Source organism: Drosophila arizonae, chromosome 5 (assembly GCF_054131065.1).
Source record: "Drosophila arizonae isolate 15081-1271.41 chromosome 5, UAZ_ARI_1.0, whole genome shotgun sequence".
Classification (NCBI taxonomy): Eukaryota; Metazoa; Arthropoda; class Insecta; order Diptera; family Drosophilidae; genus Drosophila; species Drosophila arizonae.
The window spans coordinates 20,760,181-20,778,989 of record NC_142925.1 but is presented as its reverse complement, the minus strand read 5'-3'; the positions used below and the strand labels follow the sequence as shown (position 1 = coordinate 20,778,989).

Below are 18,809 nucleotides of genomic sequence, written 5' to 3'. Positions count from 1 at the left end.
ACTGCGCTCTCTCTTTGTAATTTTTTTGGTGGTGGGTTTTTCGAATGAAGAGTGAGGGACTTAAGAGAGCTGCACAGATTGCTAGACCTAGACGATGCCTGCTCGCTCGCCTTTGACTTGTGTGAAGAAGAATACTTGATGAAATATTTGTAGTTAATAATATTGCAGTGCATTGAACTCACTTCATCCTACTGTGGCAACTCCCCCTGCCGCTGAGGAATGCGGAATTTGTGGCAGGAGGCGTCTCCTTATTTTGACAGCTGGCAGCGAGATTTGAGATTTTTACGATGCACATCTTAAATGCGTATTTCCGTGCCCTTCAAAATGGGTTCTAGTTTCAAATCGATAAACCCATTGACTGGCGAGAGAGGGTAGAGGAGTACCCCTGTGAAGTGGCTCTGGCATCGAGATACGACAACAGATCAGTGCGCGCTCGTGCGCAAAGTCAATTAAAATGATCACAACAACCCAAACAGCAACCCTTCCCCTCTGGGTGTGTAGGGGTTGTAGTCGCGTTGCGCGTCTGGTCGGCGTTGATTACATTTGCCCATTAAAAATCATTAAAAACAGACGCGCAACTAACAGACATAAATCAAAAAATGAAAAAAAAAAAAAAAATAAACCCGAAATAAAGGATGCACCAAAAATGCCAAAAGGTCCTTTCGCATGCCGCGCACGCGCTTCAAGTGGGCTGCCCTCGTGCAGTGGGTTTGTTTTTAAAGCTTTCGATTAGCTAATGCTGCCGCCCATAAATCAAAGCCATCGCACAATGAATGCGGCGGGTTCATTAAAAAATTTAGTCTAAAATAGAGAAGGAGAAGGAGAAGAGGAAGAAGAAGAGTGAACCGTTAGTTTGTTACCAAATCAGAAGCTGTTTATTTTGTTTATGAATTGCCATAGATGAGAGAGTTCGTTGCTTGAGTCTTTCGATTCTGTTTAGCCGGCTGACAAAAGGCCAAAAGTTACTGACAGCAGCGCATAGAAAAGAAGATAAATGTGTGTGTACGTATGTGTATATCTATATCTATACACTGAGTATGCGTGTGTGTAAGTGTGTGTGTTTGTAGATCATAAAACAACAGACGCTTCCTAGAGGATGCCACGTCGAGGGGGCAATCACTTGTCGCTGTCATTCGACCAGCCACTTTTTTATGGTTTTTCATTTTCCCGAAAACCCAGCAAAGTAAACATGAGTGCTAGGAAAATCTCAGACAGAGACAAACCACCGACAGTGGTTCACCACTTGTGCCCCTTGGCATTGCTATTGAAAATCGTAATTCTGTTTACTTTTCACTCTCCGTTTTTTTCGGGCACTTGTAACAGGACCGTCTCCTTGACTGACTGTCTGTCAGTCTCTGTCTGCCTGGCAGAACTAATTTATGCTCAGTGGCCATGTGATGCCTGGCCGTACGTTCGGGCTCTCGTTCTTGCTCTCGACCCTTGCTCTAACCAATTATACAAATTTATGCGCGTGATACTTCAGCTATGAAGTAGCGCTCTCGGTAGAGCTGTTACCCCATAGTATATCAGGTACTTTTCATTCCCATACCAATTCTTATTCCCTGTTGCCAAGTGCATGTCCATGAAATGTGAAACATTCTCTGAACGCACTGCCATAAATTGTGTCACTAATGCAATTTCGCAATTAAAGTGCAACAAGAAAGTAAAGACAGATAATCGTCTCATTATATCTGTCATACTTTTCTGCTGCATACGATAGAAACTTTACCTGGTCTGCCAGGTAAAGAGATCTTATTTAAAGATAAGTTTAACTAGGGTTTGCTAGAATAAGAAGAGAACATGTTGCTGAAAGTTACTTAGAATTCTACTTTATACCCTATATTCCTTTCCTTATATATATCTTACTTAAATATTTGGATTATAGTACAAGTTTGTTATTGATATTCTGATATTGAGCAAGCAATATCAATGTAAACTGTTTACTTATCATATCATATTGACTGCTATTTGTGTATATTATTTACTACCTGTAATTCAATATGCCTCCATATAGCTCGATATCCCATAAATATTCTAGATTTGATTGTGTCAAAACTTATGTTAAACCATTTTGTTATTGTTAGATAAATTATTTGATATATGATATTTGTAGGGCTCTTTTTGAGATATTAAATAAAAAGTTATCTCAATCTTTTACAAATTTACAGATATTAATGCTAACAGCAAGCGCGCTATATAACTGTTTTACAATAAGTTTGGCTTAGACTTCAGTTTTGTTTTCTATTTTGAGTGTTTTATTATTCATTAGGGTATTTTTTTCTTTGGAACATAAAATACTTCTGCACACACCTTCTCGTCGTTTTATATAAATGAATAATGATTGATTGTTGCCTTGATAAGAGCGCCTAACGAAGTGCTTAGATTTGTGGGCAGCGCCCGAGAGAAAACGTTATGAATTGATTAAAGATTTTTGTGTTTTTTTTTTTTTTTGGTCAATTCTTCGACATAGCTAGTTAGGTAACTTTTCAAGAGTTAGCCATATGAATGACTGTTTATAAGAAATAAAGGTATACTAGTTACTAGTTAGACGTCTAGTATATAGTAATATAGTATATAATATATATTAGATTTAACGTATCTTATCATTTTATGATAAGATATATTTGATATATCTGTCAATTTATGATGTACAAGTTAGGTAGGATAAGTAATTATTATATTACTAACAGTTCGAATTAAACTGATTCATACTCTTGAGCCGTTCACTAAGTAATTTTTTTAGAGAAATTTAAAAACGATTATTTTATGAAATGATATATTTTGAATTTTTATCTACTAGCTCTTGTCATCTTGAGGGCTCTTGCCCCTAAACCCCAATATAAATTCGAAATATACATATTATAACGTTTGCATATAATTATTTATTTAAATACTAGATTCTTATACCAAAAATACTATACATGCATGTAAAAAATATTTTAAACTAATAAAAAAATATAAATAAAATTTATATATTATATTATAAACCTTATATACAACATCATAAATACACTTGTAACTGCTTCGAAGTTACATAAAACTTCTCTAGTTATAAAGCCATTTTATAATGGTTAGCAAAAAACAGAAGCTTCTGGGGGAGGAGGAGGAGTACCCTGATCTGCCCTCTGGATTGCCTCCTGTGAGGATTGAACTCACGACCCCTGGTTTACAAGACCAGTGCTCTGCCACTGAGCTAAAGAGGCGTCTGCTGCAGAGGCGCTTAAGTAGCGAACTTGTGCGAACAATTGGCTTGCCTCGAGTCGTGTTGTCGCCATATCTTGTATCTTGTATCTTGTATCTTTGCGGCTTGTATCTGGCGCGAGCACATGTTGACACAGTTGTCGCCTGCTGCTGATAACTGTGTTTTAGCTTGCAATATATGTATATAGATACATACATATATACATATACATAGTCGTGGCAAGGTCAGACAAAAAACCGGATATTAATTTTTCAAAAATTACACACACACACACCATTTCAAGCAATTATTATCTTAATAATCATCATCATCATCAAGGCGCATCTGAGTCAAAGTTGGTATTGAAGTTGTGCCTCGGGCTGCGCTTCAGTGGCCCATGACAATTAGGGCCGTAGAAATTCGGCGTTCGGCAGGCTCTGCTCACCTGTTGGCAAGTGAAACCTGTAATGGAAGTCGAGATGCCGACGAAGTTGGATGTGCAGATGGAGCTACATCCATTAGGCTTCGAAATGAAAACGACATGCCCAATGAACAAATATTTTCACATCATCATTTTGATTACCGCAGGTTATTGTTGTTGTTGCTATTCTTCTTCTTCATCTTACGCGTGTGTGAGTGTGTGTGTGTGTGTGTTCGATTTCAGTTTCGAGGCAGCAGTGCGTGCAAAATGGATCAACGATCTCTGCGCGCTTCACTGACCCATCTTTCTTTCCGACCAAATGCTACGCCCCTGCGTCCCCTTGGCCAAATCCCATTGGCAAACGATTTCATTTGAAGCCTTCTTCGACATCTGATGCACACATTGTGGCCCTAGAGAATTTCACAAGGCGCCCTGAACGTCGCGGTGCGTCGCTTACCTGGCCTCTGCCCAAAAATAAAGGTAATTGCAATTAGGTGAGACAAACAACTGGCGCGTGCTGAGCGCGCACAGCCAGAGACCTTAAAACAATATACATATATACATGGAGAGATATTTATATATATGTATGTAAGTATATGTGTATAGCAGCTGTTTTACACATTCGAGGCGTTAACATCACACACTTTATCAAACCCATTCGAGTCAAAGAGGATCTACAAAGGAGTTCGGTGTAGGCAGCTCATGTCAGACATATGGCAGAGCAGAGTTTTTCCTTTGAAGAATTTCAAATGATTTGGATAAGAAAAGTGGCAAAAATAGACAAATGCTATAAATAATAAATAAATAATAATAGGTATTAAAATAATGTATATGTAAATATAAGATAGTATATATATAATTAAACTGGATTCAAAATCAGGCAACAAAATGTTGCTTAGATTTCATTAAATTCTAGAGCCATTCATAATGCTCTAGTTCTTATTAAAAAGAACATAAAATACAACTATATAACATGCTTATACATATATTTAATATTCTTAAGTGGAGAGAGTATGAGTGAAGAGTGCCGACTTAAGAACAAGTGGGGAGTGGAAAGAGCATAAGTGGGGAGTGCATGAGAGGAGCATGAAGTAAAATGTCCGCTCTTATAAATTTATAACAGATTCGTATGCCTTAAAGCTTTGTGCTCTGAGAAGCGCTGACAATACATATATTTACCATTTGCATACATACATATATGATATTTCAAATAGAGACTAAATATATTGGTTGTTGAACCCAATCATATTGAAGCTGATATAAATAGATATACAAGATAATTAGAACAATACTGCTGTTGATACTGATCAATATTCTAAGTACTGACGTTATGATGTATAATATTAGAAATAGGAATTCAAGAGTGTTATATCTTAAGAGGTATTTCGCTGGCATGGCTATATACAGTCGTTGTTTTGATCAAGAGTATAATACTTCATCTCCTTGAGTAGAGTAGAGACACGCGATCAGAGGATACATACAGCATATAGAGGAACGCGATCAGAAGATCTGTACATACAGGGTTTTTCATATTCGTCTGACCCAGCTGGCAACCCTTTATCTTTTGACAGAGACGTCAGATCAGTTAATGACATACCGCTTTGGAATCGTCAGTCTAGGCAAATTTTTACCAAGCCACGCGAGCGCTTCCAAATTGTTGAAATTTACATTCTACTTACTCTTTACTCTAAACCATATACAGATTAAGATTTTTTATATACCTTACAGCATGCGGATATAAATAATACAATATATTTGTTAAATTTAGCCTTCATATGTGGCTTGGTTTAAAAACTTACCCCAAATATTGGTTATCAAACACATCTGTTATTAGGTATTTCTGTGAAGTTTAAATTTTGTGTTTCTCAAATCGCATTAAAGCAAAACCGCAAAACGATTTCAGGGCGCTGAGTGAGTGCATTAATTCATAGCAAATCCCATTCGAATTTTATTAGCTGCATTTAGCAGCTTAATTTTTTTCTTCCTTTTTTCCGTTTTTTATTGATCGACCCCGAAATAGGTGAACAATGCGGGATTTGGGTGAGAAATTGCCTGATTTAGTGTAAAATTGGCAGCTAACGAAATGAGCTCCGAAATGCTGCTGACAGCCGGAGAGCCAGAAAAGCAGATAGTCCGATAGGCGTAGAGCGCATATTTCAACAACTGCATAAAAAAAGGACGAGAGAGACGGGAGGCTGCGAAGCTGCAATTCGTCACAGGCTGTCAGAGGAACGGGAACTCATCAATCTCCCAGCTCAGGTTGTAACTGTATTAGAGAGGGGCTCGACGGGCTGACGTAACGATTCACATGCTCATTGTGTTGCAGGCTTATGTCTCCGGCGTGCTATGCTACATGTCCTGCATGCTGCATCCTCTGCTGCGCACGCGTCACGCGCAGCGGCAGCGGCAGCGGCAGCAATTCGCTTGCAGCTGTCGCCGTTGACGCCGACGCCGACGCTGACGCCACTCGACATAAAATTGTAAGCCAATGTTGTTGTAATTGTAGTTGTTGTTGTTGTTGCTGCCTTTCAACCCCCTTCAATGTGTGCAGCGCACATTTGGAATTAGCTTTTGTTTTCCACTTGAATCGCTGCACTCTCGAGAGCGCATTTTCCATTGTTGCTTTTCCGTAAACATTCCGATTTTTTACTTGAGTTTTCACTCAGTTCTTTTTTATATATTTTTTAAATTTTTATCGAGGCTCTTCATTAATTTGAAAGCCAAAGAGTTTCATTAATGAAAACTCAATTATGCCCTTTGTGGGTTTCCTAAAATTTTTTCCGCTCCCGCTGACACTCAGAGTTCCCTATTTTCAGTCACTTTGCTCTGTTATCCCGTTGCGCTGCTTTCAATGTTATTTTTTTTATTTTTTTCTCGAAATTTTCAATCTAAACTGGGAAAACACATGTGGCGCTTCGAAGAGAATTCTAATGCCTGGAGGTATACTTAATTGCATGATTAGTAAAAACACACAAACAACTTCTGAAAATGTAGCGAAAGTTCAATTTTGTGTATTGAATCATAGAATTGACGATTTTATTATCAGTTGAGTGATATTCAAAGAACTTGTTAGGAACGTGAATGAAGCTGACGTAAAGCTTAGCAATGGAATGATGTAACAGTTGACTCTGCTGATGTTTCTATTCTTCCATCTTGAACGACCATCACAATAAGAGAGATTAACAGAGAAAGAACTTTTATAGATAATGAGTAAAGAGTAGTTATTATCTTATATATGCTGAGCAGTGGCGTAGTGAGGCGGTGTGTGTGTATTCCCATTTACTTTATCTACCTAAAACCTTAATTAGTCTTTCCAAAAATAGTCTGTCCAGCTATATCCATACATGGTATAGTGTTTTTTGTTTCCCATAAACTCAAAAGCTAGGCTTCTGAATTTTGGCAAATATATTTGATTCATTAAACTAGCTATTCCGCAGCTATTTAACAGCTAATCAACAGATAAATAGAACCATAAAATAAGAGCCATAAAATAAGAACTGTTATTCGGTAGTGGCTCTAGCATTTCAGCAGTTAAGTAGTGCCATAACAGAGCCATATAATAAGAGCTTTTAGGCAAATAAGAACTGTTCGCTCGAATGTATGCAACTGTAGAGCTAACACTTACTTTATATGTTGCGAATCAGACTATCCATCCATCTCTAAGATCTTACATATGTATATACTTTGGGATTCGTACAAATTTACATTAAATTTTCCACATTTCTATATAAATATATATGTCGGGGCGTTGCGTTTCTCGTTCATGTTTTCCATCTTAGCTGCGCGTACCAACGAATTCCCGGTGTGTCGCTAAACTCTTTTTAAATGCTCTTTCCCGTTCAATAATCTTTGACCAAGTATCTGATTTCTCCTCTTTTGCCGAAACCTCTAATAATGGTCGCATATTCTTATTTATCGAAAGCACAGCGACCCTGCTGCGAACGAAATAACTAGCCGTCTCGCTCTCACCCAGTGACAGCCGGGACCACGTTCAGCAACAGCTATTGTTGTCTCTCTCTTAGTGACAGTGCATCCTTTAATTGCACTACAATAATAAATCAATCGATTAACACGAATTACCAGTCTTTCTCAACACTGCAACTTCAACAACAGTCTAATATCGCACTGATACGATATATATAAGCCATGTTTCATATCGATTGTTTTTGGCTCTGAAATGAGCTGTTTACGAGATGTTTATATATGCTACTTGCCAATAAATGTTTTGACCTGAATGCATCCATTTTAGGTTTCTCTATTATGTTTTATAGTGGTTTACAATGGGTATATAATAACGTTATATATGTTAATAAACCATGATAAGCCGATAGAAAATGAATGGGCATACGCTTGTAAAATGTGGAGATAACATGGAGCAAGGCTATTGTCGGGTATAACCGATTACAAGCTACCGAAAATATCTACTTTTACTCTTATAATATAGGTATAGATAGATCTAGGGAGTTGACTGGTTTACGGCTCTCAGACTTTTTTTGATTGACAGTAGGTCATGATCTATCTATTCTTTTCATTTCGTCAAGCGACCCAAAAAGAGAGATTTTAGAACTATTTTGGTTTTAATAATAACAAAGGTTCAACAAATTTATCAGATTTTTTAATCTTAGGTTGATTGTATGCATAGTCATTGGAACCATGAATTAAACATTTGATTATTGATTGAGTTAGAACTGCTCATAAAAATCGTATAGAAACCCATTTATAGACAAGTGGACTAATCAGATCAGTCGTCATATACAACATATATGGATAGGTATTCAACAAATGTTATTCTACTATAATATATGAATAAACATTAGCTAATGATTATTAAGAACATACTTTAAACTGTTCTAGAAATATTTATTATGTATTTCTGTTGTATACAGAAAAACCATGATATAGAAAAAGGAATTAAAGATAATTGGGTATAATCATAATAGATCAAGCTCTCAAGCTAATAAATCATATGCAACAGCAGTTAGCTCAGCTTAAGCGGATCGAACTCGAATCCGAAATCGGCCTCAGGGCTGAGCCATTAAAATGGATTTCTCAGCTTAAGTCCATTGAGATGCAATTGAGTTGTTTTCGATTGTGTGTTGCGATGTCCATTCAATGTCAGCAAAGTGATTCGAATTGAATTTGAATAATGCGAACGTGTCTGTGTGTCAACAGAGATTTCAACTTGAACTCGAAATTTATTTAAATGATCGTTTTAAATTAATTAAGAAGCGCAATTAAATTTGCATTGCCCGAGGGGAGGGGCAACGAAACTCGTTTGTCGGCTTCACAAATACATTTTACATATATGTACAAGAGCCATAAAACATGCTAAAAGTGTTTCTTTTTTCTTGGCTTCGGGCTAAGCCACACACAATGGCTGGCCCCAAATGGTTATAAATTATTTATGACGGCTTAAATGTCAAGAGCTCAACCATAGCTCAACACCCACAATGAGCGACATTTTACGTACGAGATTTCGACTGGATTGGCTAAAAATGTTTTAATTATGTTGCAATACGATTTAACCATTTAGTTGAGGCCTTTAATTGCTTTGTCTGCCGTCCATTTGTTTGCGTTGCCTGTCTCTGGGCGGAGTCCATACACATCGAAGCCACAATAGAGTGCACTGAATACAGGAAGTCCGTTGCACAATAACAATAACAATAACAAACGGAGACAAATAGGAATGCAGCTGACTGTGTGGAGAGTTTATGACCAGCAAATACCCTAAGGGAATGACCCAGGTAACAAGATTTTACCATACATATTAGGTTCTTAAGGGAATTAAGAAATTAGCTATGACTGTTAAGAAATACAATATTCATAACCTCTAGCTTTTATAGTGTTCACCTTATGATGAAAAAAATTAAGTCTTCGTCTCAATATTTAATGGCATATTAAAGAAAAATGTGAAAATTTCAGTAGCTTGGCTATTTAAGAAGAATCATTTAAAATTTCAAGTCGCTAGCTTTTGTAGTTATCGAGATCTGCGGTAAGACTCTTAGAGAGGCATTTATGTAAGCAGATTAAAAGTCTCAAAAGTACTTAACAACTACGCAATTTCAGCCAATATACCCTGTTTGTCACATTGCCAAGGTATAAATAGTGCAGTTTTTCAATTGCAACGGAACTTTAATGAAATTTTTGCACAATCAAGAATCGAAAACGTAGTAAAAACTGTAATTAACTGACGGCACTCGAGTGCATTTAGTTAGGGTCCAGAAGTATTTAGAGAGTGGGTAGTTGGGTCATTTATTCCACATGAATTTGCATATACACATCTGTATAATCATCAGTGAGGGAAAGACATCGCAGCTCACATACACAATCGGGCACAATGCACTACAATTAGGGGTAGCTGAAGAGGGAGGGGAACTGGCAATGGGTATGACGACTGCTGCTGCTGCTGCTGCTGTTGAGAGTGATAAATATTTTGCGCTTGAATGACAGGCCATAAAGAGCGGGAACTCGATTGATAATGGAGCGTGGTTCAATCAGACTTGTAACAGTGATTAACGGGACGCATCCTTTGAGTGGCCAACTGACTGTACTGTACAAAAACAACATGCCAACGACAACGACAACGACAACTGCAACAGTAACTGCAAGTGACAGCTGTCGGATTTGGTGTAAGCATCGTTTATTTGCGACTTACATAGAATTGTAGTGCTTCATCAGGCCCCTTTTGATTGATGATGACTCGAGCAAGGGCTTCTGACATGCTGTCCAGTTGCCCATTCGCCTGACAACAGCCACCCTTGCGATCGCTTTCCAACACTGACAATCGCTGTAAAGGGTTACAAAGCGAAAGTCAATGCTGCGATTCAACAGCTTATGAAATTACCATACAGCCATCATCCATGGCCATTCGCGCAGTCGCCCTTAGGCTGCGTCCTCTTTTGAGGCAAGTTCACGGTTTTGATATCGCGTTCCCATTGTGCATAATGCATTTTCACAGCGGTCTACCACCCCGAAAGGAAGAAAAAAAAAGCGAAAGTGGGCGTTGTAATGTTGACACTGTAATTTACGCATTTCTCCTTTTATGCGACACGCCAAATTTGCATAACGCATCCAGCTTCAATAGCGAAAGGGCTGTCGCATCGTAACTCGATATGCGAGCAGACTGCATATTATGCTTGCAACTACAATAGCTCCGAAATTAAATGCTTTTCATATGCCTTTATGGGCTTAAAGTACAGTTGTGGAGGTAGTTACCTAAATGTACATAGAGCTGAAGAAAGAATTTTTAATTTTAATTTTCCATCGGAAAACTATGTAAAGAATTATGTATATAAATAGAGAATTTCGCTTTAGAATTTCGAGAAATTACCAAGTTGTATTAGGTGTATTATTATTTTTAATATTATATTTTTAATTTTTGTTGTTTAAATAATCATAATACTCAGAATATATCTCTTTATATTATATCGAATTTAAACTTTAATACATTACACATTAATTAAAACGAAAATTCATAAAATATTTCTGTATGTAATTACAATTCGCTGCAAAGTCAAAGTTTGTAGAACTGCTCAAACATCAGTTAGGTTTCCCACGTCACAGTTACAGATAGAATAGAATAGGCCCAGCTAGAGTCGCGCTCTTCTTTACAAGTTACCATAACAAATTGCTGCTTGAAAGTACACACTTACACATTGCAGACATTTGGAACATTTCTGGGACCAACTTGTCTTAATTAGTCGAACAAACAAATGTAGACAGCAGAAGTAGCAGCTCACCAGCTCGACAGCACAACAGCTGGTGGTGGCTCCATTTCCAAGGCAATTGGCTGATGCTAGATAACACTTGGCTCGGCATTAATTGCAGATAGCATTAACACGTCTTTAAATTGGCTAATTCCCTAATGGCACTACGCCTCGTACAGCCAAGCAGTCAGATAGGCAAGCAAGCTGCCAACTGTTCAAACAGCCCCCGAACAACAAAATACGCAAGCAACAACAAACGCTGTAGCGGACTCAAATATTATTATAGGTTTTAGCGTGGCGCGTTGCTCATGCCTCTTTAGCTCAGTGGCAGAGCACTGGTCTTGTAAACCAGGGGTCGTGAGTTCAATCCTCACAGGAGGCAACTCCGAAACTAGATTTATTTTTATTTATTTATTTATTTGTAATTGACAAATACTTGTAAAATAGAAATTATTCTTATAGCTTAAATATGAAAATTATTAGTTTTAAAATACAATTAATTATATAAAATGAATATTATAGTTCAATTGGCTACATTTAAGTTAAAAATGTTAAAAATAGCTAAAAATACTATATTTAACTTTTTCGCATTGTTTGTTATCATATTTTAGTGTATTTTATTTTATTATTTGAAAATGAGCAATTTACTCATATGCTTCTAGATCTTTCCAATGCTTTAATATAGTCTCCCTCAATCAAACTATACTAAACTTATTATATTTATTGTAAACAAAATAATTAATTTGATTATTATATTATATTGATGTAATTAAATAAAATATAATTAAACATTTAATATTCTATAATATTTAAAATAATATTAATTTTAAATTGTTAGTTATTTTAATCGTGCAAAGTTTTCATTACTGCGTCAAATACAACCATAAAAGTGCTGAATATATTAATAAACAATTATGCCATTTTAATAAAATTCGAAATATTTTTTGTTAGTTTAACTTTTATTATAAAAGTAAAAAATTAATAAACATTTATCAGAATTTTGAAAAAGATTGCCTCCTGTGAGGATTGAACTCACGACCCCTGGTTTACAAGACCAGTGCTCTGCCACTGAGCTAAAGAGGCGAATGGGGCATGTGCGTCAGACAACTCACATCATATAAAGAGAGTGCTCACCGCCATAATTGACTTTCATTCGTCACCTAAATTTAGGAAGTTCTTTTAATAAACTTAACTGTGTTTTCGTGTATGAACAAGTGTGCTGCTAGTCGAAGTTCAAATTCCACTGCCGACGCTTTCTATGTATTCAGTCGTTGCGCGGCGTTGCCGGCTGTGTGAAAATCGAAAGAGAAGAGTATCAGAAGTAATTTCGAAAATTTGTTTGTAAACAAATTTCAAGCTATACGCTCTCTCGCGTATCTCGCAATAGATTTCATTCTCAGCTGCTCTGAATAGCTCTGAAATGCTTCTTCGATCTAAAAATAAAAGGCCCGCGACCGATTGTCTGGATACCACCACACGTTGTAGGCCATTTAGTTCGAGTGCAGTATTCAGCGGCGACAGAAGCGGTCCTAAAATTTTCACTACTTGCATAATTTGAGATTTGATAGCTGATTTTCAATTAAATATTGTGTTAACGCCATGAAAATGCCACTTAGCCAGAAGAAGGGCTTCTTTGCCGAGTACTATCTAAAGCTGCGCGAAGCAGGTGGCGCCAGCTGCGAGGCGGACATAGCCAAGTTATCCGCATGCGGCACAGATGATGAGCGCGTGGCCTATGTGGACCAGTTGCCCTGGGTGCGTGACGGTGATGCGGACCTGCAAGTGCAGCGGGAATTCAATGGAAAGAATGCAACTGTTGCAGCAGAGCTGAAGGAACGAGCCACAACGGCCTTCAAGCAGAAGAAATGGCTGGAGGCCATGTTGCTCTACAGCAGATGCTATGTGACGTTGCCACATGACAAGCGTGAGTGAAAGTCTTATACTATAAAGTGAACTCTTATATTATATAAATAACTGCTATACTTGTACATACTACAGTGGAAGAGCGTTCTATTGCACTGGCCAACCGCTCGGCCACTTTGTATCACTTGCAAAAGCACAGCGAGTGCCTGGTGGACATCAGACGCGCCCTGGAGCTGGAGTATCCCAAGGAGCTCGTCTACAAGCTGTACGAGCGCCAGGCGCGCTGTTATATGGCTCTGAAGGACTATCCGCGTACGATCAACGCCTTCAAGTAGGTAAAGTTGGAAATTTGAAAAGGTTTTGACTAATATCTCAATTGATTATCTAGAAAATGCATCACGGCCACGGATGACTCCACGCTGCCCGCTGACAGGCGATCCAAGCTGCATCTCGATGCCATGACCATGATCAAGATGCTGGAGAACGATCCGCGCACAGCCAAGCAAGCCGCCAAGCAGCAGAAACTGAAGGAAGCCAAATCCTCCACTCCAACTCTGGAGCAGGCTCAAACGCTGCCCTACGAAAAGGAGTTTGTTAGCGATCTGGTTCGCATCGATCAGAACCCGCAGGAGGGCAGATTCGCACGCGCTGCGTCCGATGTGCAGGTGGGCCAGGAGCTGCTAGTCGAGCATCCATATGTAGCTGTGCTGCTTGAGAAATACGCGCAGACACACTGCGAATTCTGCTTTATGCGGTAAGTGAGAGATGAGATAGAAATTGATGGGAAGTCGTGAAGTGGCTGGTGATCAATGTTTAATGTAGGTCCATATACATAGGGATATTTATAGGAAATTTTGGGAAAGGTCAAAGAAAATCTATTGAAATATAATATTGATTATATTAAAATGAGAAAAAACTACTGAACAAATAATATATATATGTATATATATATATATATATATATATATATATATATATATATATATATATATATATAAAACATAGCAGCATATCTTTTAAAATAATATAAATAACGTCAAATATATATAATATTTTTAGTAAGGCTAAATTCTTCATTACATTACTACAAATAGCTTAATATTAGTAGATTTGACTACTACTAATTGACTAGTAAATACAAATAATGGGAAATATGATATACATCAATATTTAGACCTTGAGAGATATACACCAACAATATGGCTTACTCATATTTCACCTTCTGCGAATCTTATTGTTCGCTGATTATTTTAGTTAAGTTAGTCATCATATAGTAAGCTAATTATATAGTATATATGTTAAAGCTGCCAATAATGAGAGAGTTATTCGAATTTAAAGTTGATTTAGATTGTAGATTTTACATTTTTGCTTATTTTAAATGCATGCATAAGTTACTGGTGTTTGTAGGTGAATTCATGAATAATATATATGATATACTCATATCAGCTGGCTGTTAAGCAGGTATAAAATAATGTAAAGGTAATATAAGTATTTATCAAAATTTTTTATGAAAGACAAGTAGACCAAAACTAGAACTATGTCCCTCAGTCTTTGCCTAGGGTCCTCAGCAAATAAGTAAAAAATTCTAGACCTACTGCGGGCTTTATGGAGCCTTAAGTATAGCCATTTGGAACATAGAGCAAAAGCCTGGATAGTAAAGCAGAGGGAGATATAGCAGGATTAAAAAGAATTAAATTTTTAAATACATTGACTAAACAAACTTTAAATTTATACTATTAACTAAATTACTAATTATAAATAATAGATAACCTAGTTCTAATCAGAAATACTTTACAACTTTCACAAGTGGTATTTAAAAAAAAAAATTTTTTTTCTGCGATATTTTGTATTGAAATTTTTTATTTTTTTTTTTTATTTTTGTGAGATATTTCTTATCTCTTCATCATCGCATACATATATTTATATTTTATTTACTACATTCTTTAATTGGCATATATTTGTTTATTTGTTTTAATGTTATCTTTACAACTCTTATGCTCCACTTATAACTATTTGCAGCACTGTGGTGCCTGTGTCTTGTCCCGGTTGCTCGGACGTCATCTACTGCTCGGAGCAGTGCCAGCAGAAGGCGGCCGCCAAGTACCACAAATTCGAATGTGGACTTTTGCCAGTGATCTGGCGTTCCGGTGCCTCGATCAACAATCACATGGCGCTGCGCATCATTGCCAGCAAGCCGCTGGACTACTTTATGCAGCTGAGAGCCAGTCTGGACGAGGAGCTCTCACTGGAGCAGCTCTTGAGGTTTGTCATTTTGTTACTTGCAATTTGCTGGTTGATTTCGGATTTCCTCTTTTGGTTTGCAGTCTGCCCAAAGATGACTTTCGGCGCGTCGCCCATCTGGAGCGGCATCAGAAGGAGCGACCCCCGTCGAACTTCTTTCAATATGTGCTGATGGCGCGCTTTCTCACCAGATGCCTGCAGGCGGCGGGCTACTTTGGCAGCGAGCCGAAGTCGGAGCAGGTGAGCGCCATTGGCGGTCTGCTGCTGCGCTGCCTGCAGTTCATTCAGTTCAACACGCACGAGGTGGCCGAGCTGCACAAGTACGCGGCCGAGGGCAGGGAGAAGTCGATCTTCATTGGCGGCGCCATCTATCCGACGCTGGCGCTGTTCAATCACTCATGTGACCCCGGCGTGGTCAGGTACTTCCGCGGCAACACCATCCACATTAACACCGTGCGACCCGTGGAGGCGGGGCTGCCCATCAATGAGAACTACGGGCCCATCTACACGCAGGATAAACGCGAGGATCGCCAGGCCAGGCTGAAGGAGCTGTACTGGTTCGAGTGCAACTGCGACGCCTGCCTGGAGAATTGGCCGCTGTTCGACGACCTGCCCAGGGACATCATTCGCTTCCGTTGCGAGGCGCCCAACAACTGTACGGCGGTCATTGAGGTGCCGCCCAGCTGCAACGACTTCATGATCAAGTGCGTCACCTGCGGCGAGCTGACGAACATACTGAAGGGCCTCAAGGTCATGCAAGACACGGAGATGATGACGCGCACGGCCAAACGGCTCTACGACACCGGCGACTATGCCAAGGCGCTCAACAAGTTTGTCGATCTGCTGCGCATCATGTACGAGGTGTTGGCGCCCCCATTTCCCGACTTTTGCGAGTGCCAGCAGCACCTGAAGGATTGCTTCCTTAATCTGGGCAATGTCTACAACCTGAACTGATCAATATCAATTGCATGGAATTTTATGGCCTTTTCAATAAAATACTCAAGTTGCAAAATACTACTATTTAATGAATATTTATTTGTAATTGCTGAAAAATTACCCTCAATTGTCTCAATTAGAAATTTAATATATTCATTTATACAATCCCCCATCTCACTCCCTTGCTGCCCCTCCTTCTCGTGTAAGAGTAGTAGTTCATTAGACATTTCCCATTATTTATTTAATAAATACTCCAGCTGGAATAGCTTATACTGCTGCAGCGTCCCTCATGCAGTTTGCTGCAGCCGGCATAGCCGCTGTAGCCGTAATAACAGCAGCGATAACAGCTTGTTATGGGCTTCCAGCTGGTCACTGTAACGTTGAAAAAACATATATACATATATTGATATATATAGTCCGACCTTCAATAATTTGCGCGCTACTTACATCCGCAGCTCCAGCGAACATATTTATTTTCGGCTTGCTCCTTCAGATAACATTTCAGTCCACCTCCGCTCTCATGCGAGTCCCACAGCCACGGTGGGAATTGTGGAACATAGGTTGGGCGACTGGGATGGTGTGGAACGTATGTGGGCGGCGTATAAATAGGATAAGTTGGTGTGGTAGTGTCTGGCCCTGGCTCTGTGCTGGGAATTGTTGTTGCTTCTGTTGGTGCTTCAGTTGTGGTTGTTGGCATTGTAGGCTTATCAGTTGTTGTTGGGGCAGGCTCTGTAGTTGTGGTTGCTGTAGCAGTGGTTGTTGTCTCCGCTAACTCGGTAACAGCTTCAACCGTGGTTGTGGGAAAATCTTCAGGAAATTCGACAGGAATATCTTGCGCCTGGACTTGGACTTGAACGTGCACTTGGATCAATAGCCAGAGCAGGCATATTGAATTCAACTTGAATTGTAATGTCATTATGGCAAGAACCAATAGTTCGTGTTGTCGCGTGCTGCTTGCGTTTCAGACTGATCGTCAGTCGAACTACCGAGACGAGCATCTAGTGCGCCCGCTGCGAAAACCGTATTAAATTTACTTAGGCGATTCGTGGAAAACGCATGAGTAATTTGTTTTCGGCTCGCTTAAATCGCAAAAAAAGTAAATAAATAAAAACAATGCTGTGGCACATTTCTCGTAGTGTATGTCGCAGCTGCTAATAGCAGCCCACTGCCCGCTCAGCCAGTGGAGGGCAACTCGGCTGAGTCTTATCAGTGGTGAAACCCGCAAACGAACACCGCTTAATTTACTCAACTGCGGGTGGATGAGCACGCGTGCGCGACTTACCTTGTAATATATTTATCGTCGCATTTTTAATGGACTTCATTTTGGTATTTGCTGTTGTTGTTGCTGCTGTTGTCTGGCAACAACACCCGCATATGCTGCAGTGCCTGATGACGCAAAAGAACTTTTGTACTCAATCACATTTTGCATGAATGAACGAAGCGAAGTCTCTCATATGCAAATCTGATTGTTATTGAACTTCAATTAGCACGTAGACTCCCCGAGGGACATTCACATTACTCACATTCACTTGCATTGCGAATAAAAAAAAAGGAAGTTACATATTGTTTATTTTGTCATTTACTCTTGTTATATTAAGTCATTAAATATAGTGCAATTGGGTTTGTTAAACGAGAATGAACTCAGCCAAACCCTTTAAGCTGAGCATAATATCCAGTTGCTCACAAAACAGTTAAGCCCCGCTAAATTGCTAGAATTTTCGTAACATTTTAATATTCGCCACCTGCCTAAAGATATGCAACAAGTATTTCGTAACTTCAGGAAAATCTTCTGTATATATAATTTGAGGTAAGCCGCGTGCCTAAAAATAGACAATATTTTCTTTTTATTTATATGAATAATTGAGGGTTAAATAACATTGCAATATTGATAAATTAATTTTAAAAAAATGTTAATTGAATAATAATTGGATAACAAATTTTGAAGAACGATCAGAATTTAAATTAACTATCAATTGATTACAAATTCACTGCAAATTTAATCAAAAAATTTCCTGAAAAACAGTTATCATTTTCAATCCAACTTAAAACATTAAGTAAATTCTTTAACATGTTTAAATAAATAAAATTGTATTAAGAAAATATGTTTATATTGATTTATCTGATGCCTGATGTTTGACATAAAACAATTAGCGAAAAATAGTTGCTGTCGAATGTCGTTAAAATTAAAATTAATTTATTTATTTTTACTGAAAATACCTTGGTAGGTGTAAGAGCTCTAATATTTGCAGTGCTAAATAAGCAAATGCTCAAAAGTCAAGCTCATATAAAATTAACCAAGTCGGCATCTGGCCATAATAATTATCTGATTATTATCATTTGGGAGCACCAAAAAATGCTTTAACTATTTACGCTTAAGAAATTGTATTTAAATTAGATTTAGTATGACTGAAAACAATAACTCGATCGAAATTAGACAGGGAATAAAGAAATCCCATTGCAT

General features: G+C 38.3%; 2 protein-coding genes and 3 non-coding genes across 5 annotated transcripts; 2 read left to right on the top strand and 3 right to left on the bottom strand.

The window, feature by feature from the left end:
- Positions 1 to 3,131: 3,131 nt before the first annotated feature.
- Positions 3,132 to 3,203, bottom strand: TRNAT-UGU (transfer RNA threonine (anticodon UGU)). Its single transcript has one exon. It is a non-coding gene; the product is annotated as a tRNA-Thr (tRNA).
- An 8,415-nt stretch (positions 3,204 to 11,618) lies between these two features.
- On the top strand, positions 11,619 to 11,690 carry TRNAT-UGU (transfer RNA threonine (anticodon UGU)). The gene has a single exon. It is a non-coding gene; the product is annotated as a tRNA-Thr (tRNA).
- Positions 11,691 to 12,319: 629 nt separating this feature from the next.
- TRNAT-UGU (transfer RNA threonine (anticodon UGU)) lies at positions 12,320 to 12,391 on the bottom strand. Its single transcript has one exon. It is a non-coding gene; the product is annotated as a tRNA-Thr (tRNA).
- A 312-nt stretch (positions 12,392 to 12,703) lies between these two features.
- Positions 12,704 to 16,426, top strand: Smyd4-3 (SET and MYND domain containing, class 4, member 3). The gene is made up of 5 exons (XM_018013423.2): positions 12,704 to 13,232; positions 13,307 to 13,502; positions 13,560 to 13,925; positions 15,191 to 15,433; positions 15,496 to 16,426. Exons 1-5 carry the CDS (start codon positions 12,908 to 12,910, stop codon positions 16,364 to 16,366), a joined length of 2,001 nt encoding a protein of 666 aa, XP_017868912.1. The 5' UTR covers positions 12,704 to 12,907; the 3' UTR covers positions 16,367 to 16,426.
- LOC108615082 (uncharacterized) lies at positions 16,425 to 17,355 on the bottom strand. The gene is made up of 2 exons (XM_018009319.2): positions 16,796 to 17,355; positions 16,425 to 16,720 (listed from the first exon to the last, which is right to left on the bottom strand). The coding sequence occupies exons 1-2, from the start codon at positions 17,262 to 17,264 to the stop codon at positions 16,590 to 16,592; spliced, it is 600 nt and encodes a 199-aa protein (XP_017864808.1). The 5' UTR covers positions 17,265 to 17,355; the 3' UTR covers positions 16,425 to 16,589.
- Between the last annotated feature and the right edge of the window lie 1,454 nt (positions 17,356 to 18,809).

Coding starts and splice junctions, on each gene's coding strand:
- Smyd4-3 (XM_018013423.2), top strand. CDS start 12,908: ATGAAAATGCCACTTAGCCAGAAGAAGGGCTTCTTTGCCGAGTACTAT. Junction 13,233..13,306: donor GACGTTGCCACATGACAAGC/GTGAGTGAAAGT, acceptor TACATACTACAG/TGGAAGAGCGTTCTATTGCA. Junction 15,434..15,495: donor TCACTGGAGCAGCTCTTGAG/GTTTGTCATTTT, acceptor TTTGGTTTGCAG/TCTGCCCAAAGATGACTTTC.
- LOC108615082 (XM_018009319.2), bottom strand. CDS start 17,264: ATGACATTACAATTCAAGTTGAATTCAATATGCCTGCTCTGGCTATTG. Junction 16,721..16,795: donor TGTTCGCTGGAGCTGCGGAT/GTAAGTAGCGCG, acceptor TCAACGTTACAG/TGACCAGCTGGAAGCCCATA.